Source organism: Hippopotamus amphibius, chromosome 12 (genome assembly GCF_030028045.1).
Source record: "Hippopotamus amphibius kiboko isolate mHipAmp2 chromosome 12, mHipAmp2.hap2, whole genome shotgun sequence".
Classification (NCBI taxonomy): Eukaryota; Metazoa; Chordata; class Mammalia; order Artiodactyla; family Hippopotamidae; genus Hippopotamus; species Hippopotamus amphibius.
The window spans coordinates 6,126,392-6,150,748 of record NC_080197.1 but is presented as its reverse complement, the minus strand read 5'-3'; the positions used below and the strand labels follow the sequence as shown (position 1 = coordinate 6,150,748).

General features: G+C 43.4%; 2 protein-coding genes across 4 annotated transcripts in view; one reads left to right on the top strand and one right to left on the bottom strand.

The window, feature by feature from the left end:
* Positions 1–24,357, top strand: part of RTF2 (replication termination factor 2) — a 42,058-nt gene that overhangs the window by 9,136 nt on the left and 8,565 nt on the right. For both annotated transcript variants that reach the window (XM_057702483.1, XM_057702484.1), the window contains exon 5: positions 1,138–1,216. In XM_057702483.1, coding sequence (XP_057558466.1) covers positions 1,138–1,216 — 79 coding nt within the window. The remainder of the gene's footprint in view (positions 1–1,137; positions 1,217–24,357) is intronic.
* LOC130833145 (beta-1,3-galactosyl-O-glycosyl-glycoprotein beta-1,6-N-acetylglucosaminyltransferase 7) lies at positions 9,457–22,502 on the bottom strand. 2 transcript variants are annotated; one of them, XM_057702485.1, is made up of 4 exons: positions 22,426–22,494; positions 14,804–15,832; positions 13,757–13,852; positions 9,457–9,756 (listed from the first exon to the last, which is right to left on the bottom strand). In XM_057702485.1, the coding sequence occupies exons 2-4, from the start codon at positions 15,771–15,773 to the stop codon at positions 9,533–9,535; spliced, it is 1,290 nt and encodes a 429-aa protein (XP_057558468.1). In that variant the 5' UTR covers positions 15,774–15,832; positions 22,426–22,494; the 3' UTR covers positions 9,457–9,532. The 2 variants fall into 2 exon arrangements, 1 of the variants encoding a protein (XP_057558468.1); XR_009048423.1 differs by lacking the exons at positions 9,457–9,756; positions 14,804–15,832 and having other exon boundaries at positions 13,795–13,852; positions 22,426–22,502.

The window sequence follows — 24,357 nt, the reverse complement described above, 5'->3', positions numbered from 1 at the left end:
GAACATATTTGTGGGTGTGCACACTTGTGGGCATGTTTCTTTGGGGGAAATTCTGACGAGTGATGCCTTACCTGACACTGCTGCCAGTTGTCCTCCTGTTGTACCCACCCACCAACAAAGGTGCCTGTTTCCTCAGACAGTTTCCAACTGGATACCTTCAGGCTCTTTCATTATTGCCTGATATGTAAAACATCGTCTCTCTTTGTTTGAGATGCATTTCTGTAATAGCAGTTGGGATTAAGCATCTTTTATGGGTTTTGGCCATTTATATTTCTCTTGTCAACTGCGTGTTAATGCCCTTTGCCCATTTTTCTGTATTGTTTATTACTGGTTTTAAAGACCTCTTTGAATATTCACAAACTCTGAACATTATGTGTATTTAAAATATTTTCTCCCTGAGTTCTTATTCTGTCTTTTGAGTTTTTGTGGTGTTTTTTTAAAATGTATTTATTTATTTTTATTGATAGAGTCTTCTTTCCAAAAGATTATTGCAAGGGGGTGGGAGTGGAACTATGGCCTATGTTTGTAGTTTTTAATATATAGGTTTCTCCTCTGTCTGAAAAGTAGAGCTTTTCCCAAGTTCCTAAGAAACCTTTCCTGAGCTGAAATGGTGTAAATCGAAGAAGCAGTTACCTTAAGACACATTTTGCTAACAGATGCACAAAATAAACAGGGATAATGGATTGATGCTCACAGATACAGTTTAAAACTATGGCAGCTCGACGCTGAGATGCTGAGTGTAGTTCCTCTGGAAGGAGCTTGGGGTGTGAGCTGCCTGTAGAACAGCTCGCTGCAAAACAAACGCTGAATGCCATTTTTTACTTTTTGCCATTTTTCATAAAAGCAGAAATCCACTTTGGTTTTCTTTCGGTTAGCGAAAATAGGTACTAATGTAGGTCTTTCATAAAAACGAAGTGGTGTAAAGCAAACTTTCAGGAAGCAGGGGTTGTGTGTGTGCTTTATATACTTTATCTAGGACACACTTTTTTTTTTTTTCCTTAATGGAATCAAATATAACCATTTTTCTCTTTGTGGCTTTTGGCCTTTGTGTAAACAGAACAAAGGATAGTTGATAGCATGGGTAATAATTTTTTAATTGCTATTTAAGTCATTCTCCATGTTGGATTGTTTCTCCAGGTTTTGCTTCCTGCGGTGCTGCGGTTGCGTGTTTTCTGAACGAGCCCTGAAAGAGATAAAAGCAGAAGTTTGTCACACAGTGAGTTGTTGACATACATCATTTGTTCCTTTCCAGTGGCTGAAGAAATCAGATGGTTTGGGGTCCCTTCCTCCATATGTCATTTCAGCATCTTTCAATTCTTTCTGAAACATGACTCTAATTAGTTGCTTCTCTGCTTAAAAGCTTTCCACTCCCATCCTTGTTGGAAGTAGAGACTCAGACTGCCTCTTGTGACGTGTCCCTGCCCACCTGTCCTCTCCTGTGCCTTTGTCGCCTCCACCCTGACCTGCCAGCGGGAGGGGTCCTGCTCCCTAGACCTTAGTTCCAGAGCCATTGCTTCCTGTGTGAACCTTGCTGCTCAGCCTTCTTTCCTGTTCTCTGGGCAGCTTGTTATCCCACTGATCTCATCAAAGTGTGCTTGCTATTAATGTGGTGCTTTTCCTACTGGGCTGTGAGGGTTTCTTCTTTTTTTTTTTTTTAAATAAGACTTTATTTTAGAGCAGTTTTAGGTGCACAGCACAATTAAGATGGAGGTTTAAGGGGTTTCTCTGGTGCCCTCTGCCCTGACACATGCACAGCCTCCCCTGTGATCAGCATCCCCCCGAGAGCAGCATGTCCAGTCCAGTTAATGAGCCCACATGGAGACCTCATCATCACCCAGCCCCCTTCACGTTAGGGTTCACTCGTGATATTGTACCTTCTGTGGGTCTGGACAGGTGTGTAAGGACGTGTATCCATTATGATAGCCTCACACAGTGTATCTTTGCTGCCCTCACCGTTCTCTGTGCTCCTCCGCCCGGGAGGGTTTGAGAGCGAGGGCAGGGCTCATCCATCTCTTCACCCCCAGCTTTGTTCTTTCCAGGGCAGGTCGCACGTCCTCAGTAGACGTTCACATGAGTGAGCAAACGCATGATGTAAGCGTGCGCCTGCTCAGCTCAGGTGAGGGAGGTACTGAGGGCTTTGCTCTCACAGGGCTGCAGCCCAGGATGTCTGTCTGGTGTTCCGCCGGCCCGTCTCGCCGGGCACTTTATTTGGCCACACTGCACGGCATGTGGGATCTTAGTTCCCCAACAAGGGAGAGAACCCGTGCCCCCTGCGTTGGAAGCTCGAGTCTTACCCACTGGACTGCCAGGGACGCCCCCCGACGTTTACTTTCGCGTCGTGAATACCAGCCACTCCTGGCCGCCTTTGCACCCGTGTTAACTCTGCCTGATTTCCTAGGCCTCCCGGGGCTGTTCCTTCCTGTTGAGAGTTGCTCTTTGATTCAGTAGCTTTCGTGGAGCGGCTGTCACGGGCCCACCCCGTCCTAGGCGCTGGGGGGTGGGGTACATAGTAGGTAAGACTGACCCAGCCCCTGCCTTCGTGGGACCCACATTCCAGCTGGGGAGAGATGCGCTGCCGTACCCGAGCACGGCAGCCCCGACTGTGACGCTGCTGGGAAGGAAACGAGGGGCCAAGGCTCCGGGGGGGAGAGGCCTCCTCAGAGTGGCTGGCAGAGGCTCCTCTGCAGGTTCGAGCTAGGACACGAGGGCGAGAAGGAGCTGGCCGAGCCAGGCCTGAGCCAGAGCTCAGAAGCGCCGGGGGCCTGTGCTAGTGGAAGGAACAGAAAGTGTGGTGGAGGGTGGGGAAGGGAGCCGAATAGACGAGATCGAGGGTTAGGCAGGGGGCAGCTTCCGTGGGGCCTGGGTGGCCATGCTGTGGCTTGTGGATTTTTTTTTTTTTTTTTTTTTTTCTTTATTTTTTTGGCTTGTGGATTTTATCCTAAGAGCACTGGGAAGCTGGGGGCAGCTTTCAGCCAGGCCGGATGTACTTTAGTTTCAGAATGATTTCTCTGTAGAAGCCAGACACAGAGGAGGATACTCTCAAGTGTGATTCCATTTATTTGAGGCTCAAAGACAGACAAAAGGTGATTGGTAGTGAGGAAGTCAGGGAGGGTGTGGAGTTGTTTCCAGTTTGGGGTAATTATGGATCATGCCATCATAGAACTTGGAATCATTAAGCTTTTACCAAAAAAGAAAGAAATTCAGAGAATGCATTCGGGAATGGAGTCATGTTTATTGTCTCCTGTATTAAAGATGATGTTACAGGTATTCCCGGGGAACATAGGATGTGAATGAGTCAGTCCCTGTGCTCACGGAGACTGCAGTCTTGCAGGAGGCAGGTGGTATGAAACACAGTCTACTTTGTGTTTTGAGGTCAATTGCCAGGTGGATGTAAGGATGTTACTGGGGTTGAGGGGACAGAGACCTTGCTGGCTGTGCTGGTGAGAAATGGCTTTCTGGGAGGAGGCATCTGTTCTAGGCTTCGAAGGCAAGGCGTGTCCTCACGGGTCAGGCTCTCCCAGAGAGTGAGACGTGGCTGCTGGCGTAGGAGTGCTGGTGTTGGGGGGCCCACAGACGTCCCCACGAGACACCGCATAGCAGGATGGTAGCTCCCATTCCAGCATGCCTTCTGCCCGTGTGCCTGCCTGCCTCGCAGAGAAAGTCTCTGTTTGGTCCTGGGTTGGTTTTAATGTACCTCGCTGAGCTCCAGAGAGCGGACCTTATGCCCAGAGCTTTGGCAGGCAAGGCCTCAAGAGACTTGTTTGTGTTCTCTGCATTTTTATGCTTCCTTTACATTTGTGGCAAGGCGTATTGTTTTTATGCTTACAGTAAGAAGATAAAGTCAACGTTTAAAGTAAATTCAAATGAAAACAATGGATAGGTTTAAAGAAAAATATTAAGATACTGATAGTTCATTTGGCCAGGGAGTGCCTTAGTTTGAGAGACGCTGTTGTTCGTGATGGTGGATGCGCCGTGGGCGAGGGGAGTGGGTGGGAGAGGAGGAGCAGCAGCCGCATTCAGGGCAGGAAGTGCCCGGGCAGCCTGTGGAGGTGGGGGCTCAAGGTGTAGTCACTGCCCAGGCGCTCAGGAGCCGGAAGGGGTCAGAGATGTGAGTCAGACTGGGTGGTGGACACTTCAAGTGCCAGACAGAGGGGCAGGTCCCGGGGGCAGGGGGCATGCAGTAGGGGCTGTTGATGCCTCTGCAGCAGCAAGGTGCCTCGGGAGCAGCAGCGTGTAGGGCTGTGCAGTACGGACAGGCAGAAAAGACTAAACAAGAGCAAGAATTTGACAGCAGGTGAGAGAAAGGAGCCTGTGAGAAAAGGGAGCTCAGCCGGCCTGAGGTTCCTGTGAGCAGGAAAGGAGCCTGGCTCGCATATGCTCTGTGTCTAAGTGTGTGTGTGTTTTAACAAATAGTGCATGGGATGTTGTCTAAGTGTTAGACACATTCACAGGTACACTCAGGAACTTTACTTGAAAGAATGTAAATATGAGAAGGTGGGAAATTAAGCTGAAATTTATTAAACAGCCAGATGTCCTAAATCAGTTCCCAACCCAGGCTGCTCTGTCCACTCGCCACGGTGCTTTGTTAAGTTCCCACTCCCCGCCCCAGGTCACAATCTTCAGGGTTGATGTGGAAACCGCACAGATTTCTACGTTTGTGTAAGTTCCCAGGATGATTCTAATGGGCGGCAGGTTTGGGGGACTCAGTGACCTAAAGCAGTCAAGCTTTTTCCCCCTGACCCATAGAGGTAACTGTCCCTTAGATGTGTGTGCGGTGGTCCTCTTCACTGGCTGACCTCAGACGTCCATATTAGTAACTGTCTTGACAGACTTGCTGAGAAGTTGATTTTATTTCATGGAAATGCAACATTGCAAGGGAACTCTGAAATCTTTTTTGTTGGTGTCTGGGAACAAAGTGCTAGTAAACTTCTGCAAGTCTACGTAGAGTACTTCAAGGGAAGTGAAGGAAGCAGGAGGAAAGGGGAAGTGACTGCATCAGGTTTGCACAAGGGAAGCTGAGACCAGGTGAGGGCTGGACGCCAGCTCCTCCCACCTCCTAATGAGGGCCTCCGGGGCTGTCGGGACCACCTGCAGTCAAGACAGGACCCTGGCCGGAAGCCGGGAACAACTCAGGGACAAAATTCTCTTAAAAATAAGTCTCTTGCTAGAAGAGTAAGATGATGAGCGTTTTTCACTTGTAAAATCTCTGTAAAAATCGCCTCTGCAGACATAGCTAGGTTGAATACCCTGTGTGTTAGTTTGCTAGGGCTGCCGTAACAAGGTACCGCAAACTGGGTGACTTAACAGAAATTAATTTTCTTACAGTTCTGGAGGCTAGGCGTCAGCAGTCACGATGTTGGTGGGGTTGATTCTTCCTGAGGGCAGTGAGGGGAGGCTCTTACAGACCTCTCTTCTGGACTGGCCAGTGGCCGCTTCTCCCACTGTCTGTTCATGTGGTCCTCCCTCTGTGGAGTTTGTCTCTGTGTCCAGATCTCCCCTTTTTATAAGGACATGGGTCATACTGGCTTAGGGCCCACGCTAGTCCTGCATCTTAACTACTCACATCTGCAGAACTGCAGAAGGTGGCATTCTAATGTCCTGGGGGTGAGGACCTCAACATTTGCTGGGGGTGGGGGCATAATTTAACTGATAACACTGTACAGCGTAGAAAATCAGAGCACAGGACCGTCTGTCAGTGGCACACTTGAGTGGGCGTCACTCATTCCGTCACTCACGCAGCTGACGTGGAGAGCCTGGTGTACACCAGTTTTGTTCACACACCAGCGCTGCCTGGCTTGGAAGTATCAATCACTTCACCTCTCCGGGCTTCAGATCCTAGTACGTAAAATGAAGGAATTGTAGTAAATTCTGGGATGCTTTCCTTATAGACCCAAATTCCAAACAATAACATTTTAAAATGAAGAAATAAATGACTAATTCATGTACCGTCATGAAGAATCAAACTCCTAACTCTAATTTCAGGTCGTTAAAGTTTTGTAACACAAGTATATCAGTCAAGGTTGGCTACCTCTTGTAACAAACAGCGCAGTTCCCATGGTTAATACATTGAGAGTTCCTGGTTGGACAACTTTCTTTTTTGGGGTGGAGGCAGCTTTCTTTTAAGGGAAACTCAGGGAGTGAGCCTTCTTCTGTTACTGTAGGTCTGACCTCCTCTGGTTTTTGAAGTATCCTCTAAACTCATGGGGACAGAGAAGGGAGCCTCTAGCTTAGGTTTTTATGGGCCAGGCCTGGGTGTGGTACTTATTGCTTCTGCTGCATTCTGTTGGCCAGAACTCAGTCACGTGACCACACCTACCTGAAGGAGCCTGGGGGTTGTTGTCTAGCTGGACTAGCCCAGGAAGAAGAGGTGAACACCAGCTGCTTCTGCCAAACTATCAAAAGGAAGAATGATGACATAGTTTTGGGAGCTGTAGTGCATTGTGAAAATGTGAATGAAGGGAGGTAAGGCCACAGCATCAAAGTGTAAAGCAAATATTTTCATGTTCTAGGTAATACCTAAAATTTAGAGGAACCAGTGTCGTAAGAACAGTGTCAGGGACTTCCCTGGCGGTCCAGTGGTTAGGACTCAGCACTTCCATTGCAGGGGACAGGGGTTCAATCCCTGGTTGGGGAACTAAGATCCCGCATGCTGCACAGTGCAGCCAAAAAAAAAAAAAAAAGGAAGAACACCTTTCCTTGGAAACAAAAAGGAATAAACAAGTAAAACATGATAGAATGTGATGTTTAAAAAAAAAGAAAAGAAAGAACAGTGTCAGGAGCCTGGGTGATATTGAGGGTGTGCACTTTCTCTACTTTTCCCTCTATAGTTCCACGGACATTTGGCTTTTCAGTTCACTAGAGGAGACTCCAGGGTTTGAAGTAGCTCTGGTTCTGTGTCTAAAACACACGGCATGCACACTTGATTTCAGTAAACAGAGTCCAAACAGATGTAGTTGCTAGGTTTTTTTGTTTTCACTGTCAACAAAGCACTAGCCAAAAAATTAATTGTATTCCCCACTGTGTTCTTCCCTTCTTGTAATAAGAAGCAACATTGGAGTAATCACAGGTTGCAAAATAAATGATGCACTTGTTACTCAAAACATGAGCCACCGTCCTGCGAATATTGACATCACCTGGGAGGTTTTTTGTTTTTGTTTTTTAAGAAATGCACACTCCCAGGCCCCTCCCCAGACCTGCGGAATCAGAAACTGCATTTTAACAAGAGCCCTGGGGGATCTGAATGCACAGTAAAGCTTGAGAAGCTGATCTGGGTGTTAGAGGTGTGGGCAGTAGTGTTTGACTTGTTAGCCTGCTGGCTTCATTTATTCAGGCTTTGTGACAGGTGAGTGTGGTGTGTGTGTGTTTTAAAGTCAGAAGTGAAACAAAAATTTACACTCACATACTGTTGTATTTGTGTGTGTGTGTGTGTGTTCTTATCATGGAGGGGGTGGAGTGGAAAGGGGAGAAAATAAGGAAGGTGGGGGTCTCTTAAAAAGTGGTTGGCAAATTCTGCTTTTCAGGCCCAGCCTCCTTCAGGTGTTTCCTTTTTGCCATGTTTATGGTCTTTGAGAGTATTAAGCCTCAGGAAATCATATAATATACAGCACAGGCAGCCTTAAACGTTTACACTTAAGAAACATACAGTAGAAAAATTTCACAGTAGTCTCTACATGTTAACAAGAAGGTTCTGTTCCCACAGAGTTAGAGAAATCATCTCAAGGTCCCTATTAACCTCAAGATTGCCTTTACGATATGGTCGGTAGCATTATATTTCAGACATTTTTGCATGTGATTTACTTTAGCTCTTTTACTTGACCAGTGAGCGCAGTCGGAGGCTGCCTCGGGGTAGAGGGGGCAGCGGCTTCCTGCTGGTCCCGCTGCCCCCGGAGGCTGCCGCTTGGCCTCCCTCCAGCCCAGCTTGTGCTTTCCTGAATCTCGTGCTGCTTCATGCCACCGTGCCTTTAAGTTATTTTATTATGTTTAGTTTAAGACGCTGTGTGGCTTCTTCTGTTATGACCTTTGAGCCTCTGGAGGGCAGGTGTGTGTTTGCGTTTGGGTCCTGTGAATTGACACTGAAATGAAATGAAGGAAGGCTTACCTTTTAAGTAACTTGAAAAGATTTAAGCTTGTCTTTTATTTTTTATTTTATTTTATTTAAAAAATGTAATGGGTTTGCACTTACTTGCAGATGAGTTGTTATAAAACATAAGGGATGCACGATTGTGAACCTAAGCTTTCTGAACAGCCGGTCAGAACACGGCCGTGAGCTCTGTGTCTGCCTGTGCGCGGGGAGGGCGGCCGCACTGGGCTGTCTGGGGCTCTCACATCCTTTTCTGACAGTCTTAACCCTCTACTGTGTGCTCTCCTGGAATTAAGAATCTTTGGGGAAGAAATGTTTGTTTAAACAGAGATTTTAGTATGCAGTGGTTAGCTCAAGTTTGATCTGTGGGCTGTGCTTTCAGAGTCTCTTTTCCTTTTATGTAATTTCGTGCTTTTCAAGGGCTATTTTCATTGGCTCTAAAGTGGATTTCATTTCTCTGTTTGGGAAGCATCTGTTCACCGAAGGGTTATACTTCGCCCTTGAATTATACATTTATTTATTTAGTGATATATCACTATCTCCTGTGATTCCTGCTTTTCCTTTATTTTAGTTGTTTTCAGTCGTTCTATTTAATAGTTGCATATTTCCATGTATGATGCTGTGGACTCTTAGAAAGAGAGTACATAAAAAGTCCTTGACAAAACGACAAAGATTTGTGGACTTTTGGCAGACCTGAATCTGTGAGTAGAGAGAGTTATGACCATCCATGCCTCTGACCTGTGCTGTTCTGTATGGAAACCACCAGCCACATGTGAGTATTTTAATTTTAAGTAATTAAAAATTTAAAAGTTAAGGTTCACTTAGTCACTGCAGCCACATTTCAGATGCCCAGCACCCTCTTTGGTCGTGGCTGGTATTGGACAGCTCCAGTGTGGACCATCCCATTGTCGCAGCTGCAGAAACTGAAGGGCAGCCTTTGTAAGAAGTTGTGTTTCAACTCCAGAATTTCATTTTACCCAAGAGAAATAGACTCTTCCATGTTTTTCTAGGATTTCTAGAACAAAGTTACATTGTTCCCAGCCAAAGAGGACTGTTAGAGATAAGCATATTTTCATTTTCAGTGGGAGTTTGTTCTTTATTAGAATCTCATACACAATAGTATCTTTAAGACAAGATACATTCGTATTCTAACTTGAGCCTGGATCTTAGTGTTTGGGGAATTTTGACTTTTAGTAACTGTGGGTGGGGCACTTGGGCCTCCAGGTCACTTATCCAGTCACCAGTGGGTTTGCTCATGATTTCTTTCTCAAAGCTGTAAAAGTGGCCTATAATCAATAGCGGAGTCTTGTCAATAGTACGTTTCTAAATTCATTTTAGGACTAACTTAAGGAATCATTTTCCCATTCTTTTTTGGCTGAATGTTCTCTGATTTCAAGTCAAGGAAACAGAACGATACCTGTAAAAAAGCGAACATTCTCTATAACTTCCAGCTCAGTGGTTCAATTTCATATTAAAATGACTCTCCCGTTGGAAATGCCAGTGTGGTTCCACAGGGACCTCTGCCTGCCCTAGAACTTTAAGTCTGTGCCACCGCTCCAAGCACGAGACCACAAGAGGCTCTGTCGAGTCAAATTGGTTGGCAAACAGGGAAGGTGATTGAACAATCCATGGCAAGTCTCCTGGTCCGTACACACAGGTGTCCTGGAGGTAGTGGCCTGCAGAGGGAGCACAAAAGTTTAGCTGCCTCTGTTTCCTCGTCAGTTTACATCCACGCAGAAAAGTGATGCACTTCTAAGGCTGTCTTTAAGGCCTCTGCTTCATGCCAGTTCAGGTTAGACATGATTTCCATGATTGCTTTGACAGGGGCTTTTTTTTTTTTTCTTCAGTCTTCAAATATTTTTTATTGGAAGGTCATGCATTGCTTTCATTTATTGTATTTCAAATCACTGTACATCTACTTTTGTGAAAACACTGCCTGCATTTTCTAGTACCAAAAAATACCTAAAAATTGTTTCAGGAATGTAGAGACACATCCAACTTAAATAGCGAAAAAGTACCGTAATTACTGCTGCATTGCAGTCATTTCTGCATTTCCCATGTTTTTTAAATAATTGTCTTGTCTGATAACACACAATATAAAGAGCACTTTTTTATGAAAAACAGACGTTTACATATACTTCTAAAATCTTACTGGGAATATCCTGTTGGCATTGGGTGGCCAATCACAGGCACAGCTGCAGTAGCAGGATATGCTTGTGCCTCTTGGTCTACACCACTGAGCGTATTTGCAGCATTGCTTCCATATTGCGGAGTGCTATCATAACCATTCTGCTAAGTCCCTGTTGGATTACTAAAACTGGTCTGTATACCAGCAGGCACAAAATTACTTCCACAGCTCCCACTGGTGTAATTTGACAGGGGCTTTTATGTTGAATTTTGAATTTGTGATGGAAGGGAACCTTTCATTCGTTTGGTTAGTGATTTCTGAAATCTTCGATGGCTACTTTAGGTGAATACTGGAGAACTTTAGCTAGTCATGAGTATGAGGGAGAAGTGAGAGCAGTCATTTGCCAGATAACATCTAAATTCTGATAGCTTCTGTTTTAAGTTCCATGAACTTACAAGTATTTTCCTCAGTTGTGGGTAGTTCCTAAGAATTGTGTTGGTTTTAATAAATCATTGCTTCAACCTCCTATTGGTTTTGCAGAGTGAATGTTTGATATAAATAGAAGTAATTAAAATTGGGATTCTAATTCGAACCCAGTACCAATTGGATTCCTTCCAGATGAACTCAGTAGCACATTTTATGTGTGTGACACTGTGCTTGGCTCTTCCTACTCTATTTTAATCCTCCCACCAACAGTGGGAGGTGGTTTCTGCCATCACCCTCAGTTTGCAGAGATGGGCGCTCTCAGTTTGTATGTAGGGGAAAGTTCTGTTCATTTTGGAGACCTTGCTCTCTTCTCCGCTTAGCTCTGCTGTGCTCTCTCCCCATACCAACCCAGCGATCCTGCTTCCAGAGACCTATCTTAAGGAAATATTATTTAAAAGTGATGGAATTGCATGTACAGAAATGCACAGTGTTGTTTGTAGCACTGAAAGAAATCAGAAGGGATCTTTTCCCTGCTAAGCGTGAGTTTATGTAGTGAAGGGCACAGAAGTGGCCTGTGGCGAGCATCGTGTGTGTGTGTGTGTGTGTGTGTGTGTGTGTGTGTGTGTGTGTTTGTGTGTGTGTGTGCGCGCGCGCGCAAGCCATGGTCATGGTTATCGTGATCGGAGTCTTTTTACCTAGTAGACTCTTGGTACAGCGTCATAGGATCTCAGTAGTAGTACGTTTAACCAGTTGAAAGTGTAAATGTGAAGATAGACAGTATGAAGAACTTAGGACATAGCGAAAAAGGAATCCACTGCACCTTAATGGTAGCTGCATACCCAGTGGTTTATGTACATGTGAACTGGAAGGGAACACAAGCAAATGGAACTTTGTCAGAGTTGTGTTGATGCTGTTTTGGTGATAAAAAATAAACAAGCTCTTTGTTGCCGATTGCAGTGTGATGGCTGCCAAGCTGTGTGCAGAGCTGGGCCGTAAGCGCCCCCAGGGGTGTGGCACCAGGCAGCTGCACCTGGATTGAGACCCAGCTTTGCCGCTGCCTGTGCCAACTTCCTGTGACGTTGGGAGTGACCTCACTTCTCTGAGTCTGGGGTTCCTCATCGTGAAGTGTGACTAATAATAGTTCTACCTGCAGATCACTGTGCGCGTTGACTGCAGGCCCAGAGCTGCGTTCAGAAGGGTTTACTGCAGACGCTGCCATGGTGCTTTGGCCTAGGTTCGGGCTGGCTAAATGCTGGCCGTGGACGGCCCGGTACTGATTTGCTAGTAGAACCATTTGCACGCTGCAGTTAATGATGGCAAGAACTTTCTGAAGTGTTTACTTTTAGGGAATGATGATTTCTGTTAAGATCTATAGTAACTAGGTTTTCTTGCAAACATTACTGAAATACTCAGATGGCTACTCTAAGAATTCGGAATCATTACTTTATCATTGACAGCAACAGCCCTTCATGACTTCTTAAACCATTTGTGCATCACTTTTTCAGGAGGAATCTGAGCCTCTCCTTTTCTGGGCATTTATCTGCCTGTCCTGTCAACCCGTGTGTAACGACCACGAGCCACCTGCTGTCTGAAGAAAGGCCAAGGTCGTTTGCTAGCCTGTCATTTAACTGTCACCTGCTTTCTACGTGACTATCGCCCTGGCTGAATCATAGCTACCTTTTAAAAAATACTAGAAAATTATTCCAGCCCTTCTGACCCAATACCTGTCAGGAGGATGGCTGTGTACATGGCAGCAGGATTTGTTTGTCTTTGAACTATTCTGGTATCAGATTTTACATCTTTTATTTGTCCACAGCCTATTTCTTTTAGGTCAGTCTTTAAATCAGCTTGGAAACTGATTGAACCTAGTTTATTTCGCATATTCTGATCAACTATTCACACCTGAGGACTGTACCCAAATGCCTTATGAAAATAGGTTATGTATGCCTGCAGCAGCTCCTGAGGGGTGAGGAAGCTGCCTGTAGACAGGCAGCGCAGGGCCCAGACATCCCTGGAGACGCGTGCTGCGCTCCAGTCTTCCTGAGTTCTCTGTCCCCACAAGCTGCGGCCCCAGAGAGGTCAAGCACACTCTGTTTTCCTTTCCATGAGGGCACCAGAGAACTTAACCATCTTGCTCCTGGACTCGTCCGTATAGTGCTGTGAATTGTGTGTCATCCATCATGTTCTTCCTGAGACTGTCTGCTCCTCTCAAGCATCTTCACGCTGGGGGTTCAGGCGGGTGGGGAGAGCCAGCCCCAGAGAGTAGGCACGAAGAGCTCCCCAGGAGCCAGGTTCTGGCTTTTCGGCTCCAGAGGTGTGCTCCCCACACTGACGCGCCTGAGAACTGCTCTGCAGCCAGCTAACTCTCTTTCAGACTTTTCACAGAACAGAGAGGCCGCTGTCCTCCACCCCAGATCTGGCTTTTGTGTGCTGCCCTGGTTGTTAAAACCTCTGGGACCCCAGACAAAGGGGCAAAAGAATTCACAGTTCCTCGGGGAGTATCTCCTGAGCGCAAAGCACAGAGACCTTTTTTCAGCAAGAACTGTCTGAGACATACGGGGGGCGGCTGGCTGGCCCTACCGAGGAGCTTATTCAGGCATGACGCTCTAATGACGAGACCCAGGGAGACAGAGAGCTCATTTTAAGTAAATGTTTGGGTTTGAATCCTAGGAGCAGGTGGGAAAAGCCAGATAGTTGGTGCATTTTAAAACTTTCAAAGTTGCATCCCTGTTGTATGTTCACTTTGTGAAAATATAGCAACTCAGATACTTAGAATTTGTATACTTTTCTGTCTGGATATTATAATTAAAAGAAAAATTTTTAAAAATTGACACCATGCTGGTTGGCTCACCACTAATTCCAAATGACTGTAAGCATGACGTCAGTCTTCTCCCACTATTATCCAGGCAGCAGTTGTACAGTTTTTGTAAAATTTGAAGGCATTTTCTGGCTTGGGTTTTGTTTTTTGGGGTTTTATTTTTCCTTTTTTTGCCCCCCGGCCATACTGTGGGGCTTGCGGGATCTCAGTTCCCAGACCAGGGATTGAACCCAGGCCCCGGCAGTCAGAGCCTGGCATTCTAACCACTAGGCTGCCAGGGAACTCTCTTGGGTTTTGTTTTTACCTTTGCAGCCATCGTGAACAGTGCCCTCCTTGTTTCTCCATTTCACGGCTCGAATGTTTCCTTCCCAGCCAGCGTTTGGGGTGGAACCCGGAGCATCTAGGGGACAAGACACGCAGGTGTACAGTGAGCAGTGGAGGGAAAGCCCTGCCTCGTTCAAAATGCATGCTCTCATCTGATGAGAGGCTAGTGCTTTTGGGGGTGGGTGAGGGGGTGGGTGCTGCACCTGCAGTAGCATTGGGGTAGAGCAAGGTCCATCCTTTGTTCCGTCTTGGTGCTTAGATTTGACTTCTCATCCCTTCCTCCATCCCTAGTAACTCACCTCATGTTGACAACATGCCCTTCATGGTTAGATTGGGTTTCTTTGGATTGTGTTTTTTTCCACAACAGCTCTCCAGGGTGATTTGAAAGGATTTTCAGTAGATACGAGAGGTTATAAAAAGTTCCTAACCCATGTCTGCTGGGTTCATTGTCTGCACTGTTGCATGGACTGATCAGCTTAGCTGTTCAAGCTTGAAGCGCATTCCCAATAGGAGCCAATCAGCTTTACATAAAGAGCAGAGAAGCCCATTTAAAGGAGGGCATCTGATTTCCTTCTACCTCTAAGAAAACTTATCTGAAGCATCATATTAGCCACAAACAAAATTACTAGTTTTAATGTTTTCCATTCTTAAAGAGCCCCTAGCACTGATACTTGGCACTAGTAGTTATCCAGTAGTGTGTAATAAATGAATGAAGACAAGAAGAACTTTGCAAAGATCTATGCTCAGAATTTTGAAAAGGCTCTGTCTGGGGAGACACAGAATGCTGGTACTTCCTTCTGGAGAGGGAACAAAAGCAGCAGCTTGATTTGGGAACATGGTGCTCTCTCAGCAAACCTCAGGTCCCTAAAAGCAAAGACCCTCCTGGACTACCCAAGTGGAAGGTCTTACAGAATGGAGACCCGTTTGCTGAGTTAAAGAACTGAGACAGAAATACTCTTCAGTTAAGGGTACACTCCTGTTGTTGCCTCTGGCCTAAACAGACACCGTTTTGCCGGATTGTTCTTACCTTTCAGTCGGTTCAGAGTCACCCAGTAATGTCGCTCTGGGCGGTGGATGTCTTGGGACCACCGAAGCATGTCTTTTGCGCGGATGTCAGTCAGTACAAACTCCACAAACTTCCTCGTTAGTACGTAGTAAGCGCTTCCAAAATAAATTGTTAAGTTATGGGGCGGTTCATCCTTGAATCTTGCGTTTGGAGATACATAGATATTTCCTTCAGAGGTGAACTCGGGATGACTTTGACTTGTCTTGGATTTAATGTTTGGTGGCTGGATTACTCCAGGAGTGATATTTTTATTGTTCCATTTGCTTCTGATGTAGCGTATGATTTCTTTGTTAGTTTTGATTGGAAAATCTTGTCCACAAAGATTAATGACATAGTTCCATTGAAATTTGGAATGGACTAGATCTTTCATACAATTAATATCTGCCTGTAGTCTTCTAAAGCCAGTGTAAGCCATTTTCTCTCTCTTTGATGAAATAAAAACATTTTCAAAACAACTGGCCAGGGATTGCACAGCAGTCTTATACTTCTTTGGGGCCTTTTCATCAATGTGAATACAGTAAACGTTTTGAGGCACATAAATAGCTCTGAGAAGCTGCACGAACATAGCCAGCTCCTTATGAATAGTTATAATGTATGCCAAAGAGAAGGTGCCCTCCTCTGCAGACAGGGGTCTGGTTATGAAATGCAGCTCCTGGGAAATCCTGGAGCAATTTCCTGGTCTGTGTACATGAGCAAGTATTTCAGATCCATGAGGGTTTTTACAGAATTTTGCAATCTGGGGAGCTGCCTCTTTCCTGTCAAACAAAGCTGAACACAGTTCATCTGGATAAAAGCCACATTCCACTACTGCTGGGTAGGTGGGTTCCTCCTCTGGTTCCTCAGGAGCTGGATTCCTTAAATAAAGAAAAATGAAGATGCAAATGGCTGTGCACACGAGAAGCCCAGGCTTTGTGGCTCGCAGCTGGCTCATGTTTTGAGCTCCAGTCACCTTCTTATTATCATCGTTTGAAATGTTTTCCTCTAAGCTTCCTAAAAGAACAACAGGCAGAATTTAGGGTGTCGTAACTCTATCCCCCACATCCCCCGTCCGCCCCACCACTGCCAACTTTATTGGCACACACGTATTAAAAGTGTATAATTTGATCAGTTTTTCTATGTGTGAACACTCGTGAAACTGTCACCACAGTCATGATGACAAGCATTTCCTTTACCCCCTAAAAGTTTTCTTGGGCCCCTTTTACTCCATCCTCCTTCCAGCCTTGTCTCTGGGCAGTCACTTATATGCTTTTGCCACTGTAGATTAGTTGGCATATTCTACAGTTTTATATAAACAGAGTTATACATATGTACTTTTTTGCCTGGATTTTTTTCACTTAGGACAATGATTTTAAGATTTGATCCACATCACTACATTTAGCATCATTTTCCCCTTTTTATCGCTGAGCGTTATTCCATCAGATGGACAAGCCACAGTCCGTTTATCTGTTCGTTCATCTGTTGAAGGACACTGAGGTTGTTTCCAGTTTTAGGATATTGCAAGATGCTGTAAGCATTTGTGCCACCGGTCTTAGTACAGACCTATGTTTTCGTGTCTCTGGGGTAGATACCTAAGAGTGGAATGGCTGGCTCGCATACACGTGTATGTTTAGATTCTTAAGAAGTTGACAGGTTGTTTTCCAGAGTGGCTGTGCCATCTTACACGCCCACCAGCAGTGCGTGAGGGTCCATCCACTCCACGTCCTTGCCAGTGCTGGGTGTGGTCAGCCAAGCTGATGGGTGTGTAGTGGTAGTTCACTGTGGTTTTGCTTTGCATTTCCCTGATGGCTAATGATGTTGACTGTATTTTCATGTGTTATTACCCTTATCTTGGCAGATAAAAATCTCAAATGTTTATTTTGGACATAGGTGTTGTCCTATTCTGCACTATTCAGAATTTATTTTATTCTGTTATTCTGTATCATGTTATAAGAATAAATCTTTCCAGGAAAGAAAACAACAAATCAAGAGAAATTTTGTGATCACATAATTCAACTTGTTGAAATGAGCTTATGAATTGTTTTTAGAGAAGGCATCAGTGATTAAAAACAAGATATCTTTATCTAATAAAATTATTTGATAATAATTTAGTTGCCTCTCTTGAACTCTACAGAGATGCGTGAATAGGTGTTTTAATTAATTAATTATTGTTGGCATGCAAAGACCATCCTTTGGAATTTAGGGAAGAAAACTGATCAGGTAAAATGTCTGTATTGTTAGTAGTATTTTTCCTTGTTTGTGAATCTTGTCTCTAGGTTTCTGTAAAAAGTCATATCATTGCCTGTTCCTACTTCCTGTTTTTAAAAACCCATTTACTTTTTTAAATTTTTTTCTTAATTTTTAATTTTTAATTTTTTACAATAAACTGCATATATTTAGAGTGTACAATTTGGTATCCCAATCTCCCGATTCATTTCCCCCCCCCCCCCCAGCCCTCCCCACTTTCCCCATTTGGTGTCCATATGTTTGTTCTCTACATCTGTGTCTCTATTTCTGCCTTGCAAACTGGTTGATCTGTACCATTCTTCTATAGTCCACATATATGTATACAATATTTGTTTTTCTCTTTCTGACTCACTTCACTCTGTATGACAGTCTCTAGGTCCAGCCATGTCTCTACAAATGGCCCAGTTTCATTGCTTTTTACAGCTGAGTAATATTCCATTGTATATATGTACCACATCTTTATCCAAATGTTGATGGACATTTAGGTTGCTTCCATGTCCTGGCTATTGTAAATAGCACTGCAATGAACATTGGAGTGCATGTGTCTTTTTGAATTATGGTGTTCTCTGGGTATATGCCCAGCAGTAGCATTGCTGGGTCATATGGTAGTTCTGTTTTTATTTTTGCAAGGAACCTCCATACTGTTCTCCATAGTGGCTGTATCAATTTACATTCCCACCAGCAGTGCAAGAGAGTTCCCTTTTCTCCATACCCTCTCCAGCATTTACTGTTTGTAGATTTTCTGATGATGCCCATTCTAACTGGTGTGAGGTGATACCTCATTGTCGTTTTGATTTGCATTTCTCTAATAATTAGTGATGTTGAGCAGCTTTTCATGTGCCTCTTGGCCATCCGTATATCTTCTTTGGAGAAATGCCTATTTAGGTCTCCTGCCCATTTTTTGATTGGGTTGTTTGTTTTTTTCATATTGAGCTGGATAAACTGTTTACATATTTTGGAGATTAATCCTTTGTCTGTTGATTCATTTGCAAATATTTTCTCCCATACTGAGGGTTGTCTTTTCGTCTTGCTTATAGTTTCCTTTGCTGTGCAGAAGCTTTGAAGTTTCATTAGGTCCCACTTATTTATTTTTGTTTTTATTTCCATTACTCTAGGGGTTGGATCAGAAAAGATCTTGCTGTTATTTACATCAAAGAGTGTTCTTCCTATGTTTTCCTCTAGGAGTTTTATAGTGTCTGGCCTTACATTTAGGTCTTTAATCCATTTTGACTTTATTTTTGTGTATGGTGTTAGGAAGTGTTCTAATTTCATTCTTTTACATGTAGCTGTACAGTTTTCCCAGCACCACTTATTGAAGAGGCTGCCTTTTCTCCATTGTATATCCTTGTCTCCTTGGTCATAGATTAGTTGACTGTGGTATATGTCTGGGCTTTCTATCCTGTTCCATTGATCTATATTTCTGTTTTTGTGCCAGTACCATACTGTCTTGATCACTGTAGCCTTGTAGTATAGCCTGAAGTCGGGAAGCCTGATTCCACCAACTCCATCTTTCCTTCTCAAGATTACTTTGGCTATTCAGGGTCTTTTGCATTTCCATACAAATCGTAAAATTTCTTGTTCTAGTTCTGTGAAAAATGGCATTGGTAATTTGATTGGGATTGCATTGAATCTGTAAATTGCTTTGGGTAGTATAGTCATTTTCACAATGTTGATTCTTCCAATCCAAGAACATGGTATGTCCCTCCATCTGTGTGTTGTCTTTGATTTCTTTCATTAGTGTCTTATAGTTTTCTGAGTACAGGTCTTTTACCTCCTTGGTTAGGTTTATTCCTAGGTATTTTATTCTTTTTGTTGCAGTGGTGAATGGGAAAAAACCCATTTACTTTTGCCTAGTGTTAATCTCAGATTTGACATTAGTCCCTTACCTTTCCACATCACTATTGCAAATGCCATTTGGATAAAGCATTAACAAGGCAGCATTTTGAGTAATCCTTGTGCTTTTAAACTGTGAGCCCATAAAAACTATAAATGTTGATTGTGGATTGTGGATTTTAAAAATGTATTAATTTCATTGCATAGTTCCTTTTCACCCATTATGCTTCAAAAATGAAAAGTAACCACTGCCCAAATATGCCAGGTTACGTTTTACTCTGGTTCAGTAAATGTTTGTTGATTGTCCCAAACATAAAATGTTAAAAGTTTTTTTTATAAATTACATAATACCTTTTATAGGTGCAAAGTCATCATTATAATTAGCATGTTTTATATCTGATCTCTAAAATAGACACAACCTGTATCATATAAACAAATGCAGTTGGAAGGAAATACCTTCTTAAAATGAAAGTAAAGCTTTTAACTGCTTCGCTGTTAAGAATTTTGGTGAAAGGTAAACCATGTAGCATAGTTTGTTACAGTTTCTCCTGTGTTTAGCTTTAGCAGGGGAAGAGAGTTTGGGGGTGTTTTGAGTTTGTTGTCTTGGTTGTTGTTTTTAAGCTTATGGTCAAAGTAAAACATGCTGGTCTCATCACAGAAATGTTAGCCCCACTGCACTGACAAACTACAACCCATGCAGAGCCCAGGTGATTGGGTCTTTTCAGTGGTTTATGATAATTAAATGAACACACGTTCCATGTGTAGTCCGCGGTCCTTCAGAGCAATACATGGGCTAAGTGCTTTCATTCCCTTATAAAGAGGCAGGCAGGAGCTTTGTCACGGTTAATTTGCTGCTTTCCTGCCTCTTGTTCAGTAGTGCACTGTTCACAGTTGCCCAGTTTAAATCCTCCTTTGGCGCAGGTTCACTTTGAAATGTAGAAATTGGTGGGGCTAGGATGCCAGGTGTGGGAAGGGTCACCAGCTTTATTTTCGTTGTTTCAACACAAGCTCTTCCAGGTAGTAGGACAGCCTTGTAATGAAGCCTTTGGAGACTCCGCTGCTGTTGAATTTACATAGTTCCTACTGTGGCTTTAACCTGCATCTGGTGGATAATGTGAAAATTCCCACAGGAGTCAGCTTTAGGGCCTGGCAGCTTTTCCTTTTCACATTGCGTTGAGCACCATTTTCAGCTTCGCAAACATTTCGGATCTTGGTGACTTGTTTTGTTTCTATAATGTGAAGTCAACTTTTGTAGTCATAATGAAACTGTAATTGTTAAACTTGTGACTTTTTATCACTAAATTAATTTCCAAGAAATGTAAGTGGTTTGTCCAAGTGAGGGGAACATGCAGTCCGTAAAAAAAAAAAGCAGTCTTATTGATTATTGAGCCATATTTTTTCCTCCACAAAAAGTTTTATTTAAACTTTTGATTTCAAAGACTTCAGAAAGGATGCCAGTTATCATTGTGTATCGTGAAGCAGATATGAAAGTTCCTTGTTCAGACCAGACCCCCCCCCCTTTTTTTTTTTTACCATTCCAGTATTCTGTTCCCTCATGTACTACTAAAGTCACAAATGATTTCCAAAATTATTATTTTGTGAGTGTGAGAGAACATTTTAAGGCTTTTTTCATGCAGTGTCATCCCTTGAATTATCTTTCCTGGGCCTTATATATTTTGATAATCTTTTTTAGTTCATTATATCTTCAGCCTTTCGTGAGTAGCATCGTTAAAAGATGCGTAGTGCACAGCAGAATTAGATAGCTTCCAAACAATGAATAATGTTTTGTAGATCACACATTAAACTGACTGAAGATGCATGACATCTCAGAGGTTTTGCAGCATATCTTTAAGTAGAAGTAATTACCAGAGTTATAGTTACAGATGATGTTAAATTTTTTCCTTTTTGTGATACTAGAAATCACAAATGATTTCCAGTTTTTTTAGTTTTTATTTATGTTTTTGTCCAAGCATAAAAGATTTCCAAGGAGTTGTTTCAAAATACATCACTATCCTAATTGTGAGAGCCAGTGCATATATTTTCCTTCTTTTTTTCTTACCTCTTTATCTGTTTATAGCCCCCCTCCGTCCCCCAACAAGCCTTAACAGCCGAAAACAGAAGTCAGCGATACGGGTTTGGTACCATGTATTTGCCACTAGAACACTTAAGGGTAGTCATTTTGAATTTGTTATGATGGGATTTAATTTGTTATATAGGCTCTTCAGGGGGAGTTGGCGACATCCTGTATAAATCAGCTATTTTGCTGAATCTTTTATACTTTGTGGTTTTTTTTTAAAGGTAATTCCTGTTAGTAAATAGATAATGGGCATCTTTAAAGGTGAACTTGTAATTACATTTTGCCATATATTCTATAAAATATTACTGTTTTAGAGCGTTAACATTAGCTTAACCAGATGAAACAATTTAGTCTTCGTTTTATGGACTGCAGATGGGGGTGTACGATAGCACCTGCCTCGTGAGGACACCTGGCCAGGGTGGGGGCAGGTGGATGAGCGCTTCCCTTCCCCCTGAGCCTGGCCCGGGGGGATGCTCGGTGCGTGGGTGGAGTGCGGGTGCCCAGGACCCGCCAGTCCCCCGAATAGTGAGACCCTCAGACCATGATGTCGGTCCTCTCTCCATTTACTGTGTGTTTGTCCTAAAGACGGCATTACAGCTGCAGCAGTGAAAATTTTGTCTCTTATTTTTGTCGTCTCTGGGCTGAGAATAATGTCCAAAGGACCCTACAGATTAACAGTTTTTTCGTGAACTATTTCAACTTTATCATATTAGTTAGACTGATTTTGAATTCAGACCGTCCAGCTGTCCAGTAAAATAGATGTCTTAATCACAACATACTTATTCCTAAAATGTATACATGTTTCTTCACCCACTTTTATGTGAAGGAGAAAATCACATTTGCGGATATCCACTCCAAACAATCACAGCAAAAATAACATTTTTATTATTGGCACAGATTGAGAACTGAGGGTTTGGACATGGCCTTGGGGCTGACTTAGTTATTATTTCCATGTGAGGAGTGAAGAAATGGCAGCATTTAAAATATAAAAATCAAATTGGTCTCATCTTTGAAAATATTCCACTTTAATTTTCTTTGGCTTAAGTGAAAAATGAGGACTGTTTTTTTGAGAGGAAAAGATGCCTGCTACTTCTGCATTTTAAAATATTACTGATATTCCAGTAGTTCTATTTTAAAACTACGGGGACTTCCCTAGTGGTCCAGTGGTTAAGACTTCACTTTCCAATGCAGGGGGTGCAGGTTTGATCCCTGGTCGGGGAGCTAAGATTTCACATACCTTGTGGCCAAAAAACCAAAACATAAAACAGAAGCAATATTGTAACAAATTCAATAAAGACTTTAAAAGTGGTCCACATCAAAAAAAAAAATCTAAAAAATCAAAAAACAACACAAAACCATGGAGGAGGCATAGAAAAACATTTTATTTTAGTGATAATACTTGCTCAGCCTGTGCCATTCGTGATCTCTGAATAGTTAACGAAGCACTTACCGAGAGATGCTTCTCGTATGGGGTGGAGGTCCTGGCCGTGTCTCCGTCCAGCCTGGCTTTTCTTTTCCTTCAGTTGCTTCCCTTGCTGTGGCTCTGGCTGAAGTCACATGAACAGAGTCACTTGGCAGGTTTTGTTACCCTTTGATCCCCAGAGGATTTTATTCTTGTTGATTCTGACCCACGAGTTGAAAAATAGAACCTGCGTATTTCTTCAGGGCTGGCTCCCTGCCTTACAAGACAAACAGCAGAAAACACCCAGCCCAGGTGAAGGGCAGTGCAGGGTGATTCTCAGGTTCTGAAAGCTTGATGAAATCCTGGCAGCCATGGGTCAAATTCTTTAAATATTTTTGAAGGTAGGAGGCCAGATTTGGTTATTGGACCCTTTTTCATTAAAGGGATAAATAAAAGTCATTTAAAAATCTCGTTTGCTTCCTGAGTAGCGTTCGGAGTGATCGAGTGCATCGGCGTGGCTCTCCAGAGGCCTGACGTCAGGGACGCAGGCCAGCCCCTGCCTGGCCCCGTCCTCCTGAGGCTGAGGGCCAGCCTGTGGACGAGGCGGAGGTGGAGTCTCTGTCACCATTAGTGGCTCCCCCCTTTCTTAATCCTCCCCCAATGGATACTTTTCCTCTTTAAATTCTTCCCTTGTCTGGTTTAAAGGGTCCTCCCGCTTGCTGGTCCGCACTTTGGGTTTATTGCACATGCGTCTGTTGGGAACAGTGAAGCCAAGAGACGTGTGAGTCACACCCCGCAGAGACTCTCACCCTTGTGGGTGTCCAGACACCTGAGCTCTTTATTTAGTCCAGCTTTTCCTCACCTGCTGTGGTGACTCAAGATTCCTGTTGCTCTTTTGCAGAACAGATGTTGCTGTTGCCCTAGAAAGATTTCTTCTGGGCAGGTGGAACCTAGTCTTTTTAATCTTAAGGGGCTGCAGCATTGCTGCAAGTGTGACATGTATGCTTTTTATATAAAAGCAGATCCCTGCAGACGTTCAGTGGGGAGACCCTGTATACGTTTGCATGGAGGTGTCTAGATTCCGGGAGTTGAGAGACTAATTTTATCAGGCAGGAGTCAGGAAAGGAAAGGCCACCCTGCCAGCTCGTGAAGCGTTGCTGCAACTCTGCCCCCCTGGACCCCGAGGGTTTGTTTTAAATCACCCTGCGGGTGCTGCTGAACTGGCCTGGTAGGCCTGTCCCTAGGGGGTGAGGATTGGTGCGGGATTTCACCAGGACCTCACATCCTTAACCTGGAAAAAAGTGGAGGAAGAAATAGCTGAGGAAATGGTGGGGAGAGTTGCCTGCATGCAGCTTTATACTACCACAGCTCTAAGGAAAATACAGAATAAGAACCAAACATGCTGGAGGAATTGCTGTCATAAATGGACAAAGACTATGCTTCATGTATCAACTTCTTATACAGATTGATTCAACTAAAAAAATGTTTAATGAAAATCACAGATTGATTCAACTAAAAAATGTTTAATGAAAATCCGAATAAATAAAAGAGAGCATAAACACATAAATTACAAAAGAGGTGTTATGAATACAGTGGGATTTTTTGTTTCTTAATCAAAGCCAAAAAGGAGCTGTCTTCTTCTGCTTTTTAGATTAGCATAAGTTTTGTTTTTTCCTTCCTTTACATGGTGTGAAAATTAACATCCAGAGGTCATGTGAATATACGAGGGTGGGTCAAAAATTATCCATAACCCAGTTATATTAAAACTTCTGTGAATTCTGTGACCAGAGTGCAGGTAATTTTTGACTCACCCGCATACAACTTCTGCTCTGCTTTTCCTTTTAACATATAGTAAGCGTATTCTGTGTTGTTGAAAACTCTAAAGTAACTACTCTTCCTTTTTAGGAATGTGTTATGATTTATTTAGCTATTTCCCGCCTTTTTTGGACATCTGAGGTACAAGTGATAAAAGGAAGCAAA